This window comes from Pterocles gutturalis, unplaced genomic scaffold (assembly GCF_000699245.1).
Source record: "Pterocles gutturalis isolate BGI_N339 unplaced genomic scaffold, ASM69924v1 scaffold19491, whole genome shotgun sequence".
NCBI lineage: Eukaryota > Metazoa > Chordata > Aves > Pterocliformes > Pteroclidae > Pterocles > Pterocles gutturalis.
Genome location: NW_010098255.1, coordinates 1 through 4,344, shown reverse-complemented (window position 1 = coordinate 4,344; position 4,344 = coordinate 1). Strand labels below are relative to the sequence as shown.

At 52.0% G+C, this 4,344-nt stretch overlaps 1 protein-coding gene across 1 annotated transcript; it reads right to left on the bottom strand.

Annotated features, from left to right (window-relative positions):
* Positions 1-199: 199 nt before the first annotated feature.
* On the bottom strand, positions 200-3,082 carry LOC104460994 (nuclear-interacting partner of ALK-like; the record flags this gene model as incomplete). The annotated part of the gene is made up of 4 exons (XM_010072414.1): positions 200-327; positions 888-971; positions 2,642-2,792; positions 2,971-3,082. Coding segments are annotated over 4 exons (475 nt in total), but the record flags the coding sequence as incomplete, so codon positions are not given.
* Positions 3,083-4,344: the final 1,262 nt, after the last annotated feature.

The following is a 4,344-nucleotide window of genomic DNA, read 5'->3' as shown; positions in this document are numbered from 1 at the left end:
GGGCTGCCAGCGCACGCTGCCAGCTCATGTTGTGCTTTTTCTCCACCATGGTGACACGAGCCAGCTGTGCCTGCGCTGGTCAGGCGTTTGTACAGCAGATGAACCTTTCCAAACTCCTTTTACATGCTCCCAAAAGCGATGCCTGGAATCATCACTGGGGACTGAACGCACCCGATTTCAGGGGCAGATGGGAACTCACCATGTTTTTCATATCCTCCGGCCTGAGGGAGGGCAGCTGCAGCTCCAGCTGACACAGGCTCTGAAAACGCTCCAGGAAATCCTGGAGAAGGGCTCTGGGCTCATCCACCAGCAACATGGCAAAGCGATCTGGGGAAAGCAAACACGGGAGGGTCTGAGCTGTGCCGCCAGCCATCCCATCCCCTCCTTATCCCACAGATCAAGCAAGGAGATGAGACCAGACAAGTTCTCCCCATAACCATCTCCTGGCTTTTAAAAGAAAAGCTGAGCACATTTTTCCTTTGCAAGCATCCTTCCCTGTACAGTGCAGCTTTGAAGATGACATTTATCGCTCTTCGAGCATCCTGTGTCATCCAGCCTCCCCTGTCCCCTCTCAGTCACAACCCAAAAAGCATTTTAACCACCCTAGATGCACTGAAAGATTCAGAGAGGCTGGGTACAGCCCAGGCTGAGGCTCCAGCCCTGGCTCAGTTGTTTTTTTGCTGAGGCTGCTCAGAGATGTTGCTGTGCCACTGGGTGTTTCATTGTCCCCACGAGGGAAAAAGGGGACTGTGGTGACTCTGCCTGCTTTGAGAACTTGAAGAGAACCCACAATTCTTACAATAGAGGTACAAGAACAGCGACAAAAAGGAAAAAAGAAAGGGGAATAGTGGCGAACATGTACACTAGCCAGGCTCTGAGACACCAACCTGGGCAGGGGTTGTCCGGCCAGAAGCAGAATTTCTCGTGAGCGGTGCACAAAGCCTTCTTCAGCTCCACGCAGCGCTCCATATCTGCAAGGCAAAACTCAAAACTACTCCCCTGTAGAGCCACCTCCTCGAGGAACGGCTGAGAAAGGCAAACCAGGAGGTGAAGGCACCAAACTATGAGGGTTTCCCTGATCCTCCTGTTCAGCACGACTCCGGTGACGGATGCCACCTGAGGCTGGAGCTTGCAGAGCTCAGCCTCCTCTTCCTCCCCACCCAAAGGAGCTGCCGCACCTCCAGCCTTCCCGCAGGCACCCCCGGAGCGGCGGTTCCTGCGGCAGCGAGGGCAGCCTGGCTCAAGGGGTTATCTCCACAACAACAAGTGTCACCAGAGCAATTCTACCTCCCCAAAGCCAAAAATCTGGCCCCTTTTCCAGGCGCAGCGACCACGGAGGAGGGGAGCCTGCCACCGTGCAGTGGAACCACAGCTCAAACCAACCACGGGCACAGGGACCGCCTGCTCTCGCCAGTTTTACCTCCTGGGCTGCTGCCAGACTCTAGCTAACTTGCCTGACCTCTCCAGCCTGCCTGTAGGAGCCAAATCACAGCCTAGAAATCAAACTTCTCCAAAAAAAAAATTTAAACTTAAACTTATTCACACCTTTCAGATCCCATTCATTTTTTTTTCAATTTATTTTTCAAGCCCTTCTTCCAGCCTCTGATTATTTCAGGTTTTCCTAAACCAGTGTGATGACCACCAGAATAATTAGGCCAAGGTTTATTTAAAAAAGATAGCCTGAGCAAACAGCCCACGTCAACATCCAGAGTGACCCCAAAGGAAACTCACGCAGCTCCCCAGCACACACAACCCGTTTGTCAGATGTCAGGGCTGCGCTCTCCGCTGCCTTACAGATAACAAGAGCGGGGACTCGCAGTCAAGAAAATTGAGGAGATGATGCTTGTTTGTGGTGGGGTAATAAATGTCCTTCTGCAGAGAAGAGATGCAGGGAACCCAAGCAGTTTAAAGAGCAAAGCGGAGGAGTTTATTAATTAAATTACACAACGTGATCACCTGAATGGACTGACTTGGGTTTTCAGCTGGTTGAAAAACAATAGAAAAATTGAGAATAGAAAAATTTAGGGGAGGATTAGGGCAGCAGATTGAGCAGTTGGGAAATAAAATTTAAAAAAAGGATGTTCAGGTACTTGAATGCACCCAGAGGAGGGCACCAAAGCTGGTGCAAGGGCTGGAGGACGTGTCCTGGGAGGAGTGGCTGAGGATCTCTTGGGGATCTAGCGACAGGACACGTGGGAACGGCTCCAAGCTGCATCAGGGGAACTTCAGACTTGACACTAGGAAATATTTTTTTTTACCAAGAGGGTGGTCAAACCCTGGAACAGGCTTCCTGGAGAAGTGATTGATGCCTCAAGGCCGTCAGTATTAAAGAGGAATTTGGAAAATGCCCTTAGCAACAAACTTTAACTCTTGGTCAGCCCCGAAGCAGACAGGCAGTTGGACTGGATGATCGGTGTAGCTCCCTTCCAACGGGAATTATTTTATCCTGAGCCATCTCTGACAACAGGAGCAAGAAATTTCATCACGTTCTCACAAACTAAAGGAAATTTATTCAACTTGCGCTTTATTTTCAAAACCCAGCACCATCCAGGACAAGACTACGGGAGCTATTTCGCCCCCAAAAAGCCACACACACCCCCAAGCCCACCCCCCAGTACCTGCAGGACGCCGGCATACGTACATTTGTTGAAGTCGAACGCGAGCTGCAGGCTCATGCAGAGGAAAGCCTGGCAGCTGGAGCACTTCAGCAGGTCACACTCCACATTGGTCCAGCCGTACTTGGCACAAACCAGGGGAGACAGCTCGTGGGGTTTGCCTGCCCACTTCAACGGGTGCTGGCGTTAAGGATAAAAACCCCAATAAATTACAGGTTAAAAAAGTGGAAGTTTTGCCCACGTTTTATTTGGCCGAAGAAGAAAAGCCGCTGAGAAGATGGAGCGTGTGGGAAAGCCACAGGGAGAGGCGGGGAGGGCGGGGACAGCTGGAAGCTCGGCGTCACAAAAAGGATATGGTGAATGTTTCTACTCTGCTGAAATAAGCTTCCTTGCTTGCAGACTCCAAGGAGAGAGCATCCATTTGCAAAGATCCGTTAGATGATTCTGACCAGTCAGTCGTGTCCTTCCTAAAAGGAACAGCAAGTCAGCAAGCGAAGCATTTGCGCTGTCCTGGAGAGATTTCATTAATTAAAAAAAAAAAAAAAAGTACAGACTGCTTTTTAACCTCTTGTCCTTAGGCTTACCATCAGAAGAACCCTTTCTCCAGAGGTCCCAAGCCCCAACTTTTAATTACTTTACTAATAAACCAATTAAAAAAATATAAAGCAACAAAAAAAGGTGCACGTTAAACGCTTCATGATGACCGACAGCAGTGGCAAATGGGGTTTTGACGTGACCAGCAGGACACAGGAGCTCGTTCTCCCAACCCAGCGAAGGCAGATTGACGATCACGGCACATCGCTGAATTCAGGGATGCTCCCGAGCTCCTGGCACCAGGAATTGCGGCTCCTGGCACCCAGAATGCCAGCCCTGCGAGTGCTGCCCTTCAGCCTCTCCCCAACACCCCTTTTTTGTCCAAAATCAGGGTGTGGTTGGGTCAAGGGTGAACCGTGGCTCTGAGGGCAGCTGTGGTTACTTGGCTTTAACCAGATACCCCCAAAGCTCAGCCACCCAGTGCCCCCAGTACCTCCCAGTGCACCCAGTAACTCCTAGGACTCTCAGTGTCCCCTCCGGGGTGTGACCCCACTTTTCAGGTCAGAGCCCCGGTATGAGGCCGGTTCAGCTCGCTCAGGCTGCGGGGACACCAGAACTCTACAGGTCACTTACCTGTCCCTGCCCTCCCAGTGCCCCCAGCATCCTCCAGCACTGCCTCCCAGTGCACACCAGTGACTTCCACTGTCCCCTTACTGCCTCCCAGTATCTCTCAGTTTCCACTACTGACTGTGCCTCTTAGTCCCACCAGTACTCCCAGTACCATCAGTACTGCCTTCCAGTGCCCCTTAGTCTCTCCATTGCTCCCACTGCTTCCTAGTGCCACCAGTATTCCCAGTGCCCCTTAGTCCCACCAGTACTGGCTCTCCAGTCCCCCTTAGTCTCACCAGTACCCACTCCCAGCACCCCACACTTTCCAGTACCCCCTCCCATGCTTCCCAGTCCCTATCAGCACCCCAGTACCATCAGTACTGCCTTCCAGTGCCCCTTAGTCTCTCCATTGCTCCCACTGCTTCCTAGTGCCACCAGTATTCCCAGTGCCCCTTAGTCCCACCAGTACTGGCTCTCCAGTCCCCCTTAGTCTCACCAGTACCCACTCCCAGCACCCCACACTTTCCAGTACCCCCTCCCATGCTTCCCAGTCCCTATCAGCACATCCCAGCCCTCTTTTCCCAGT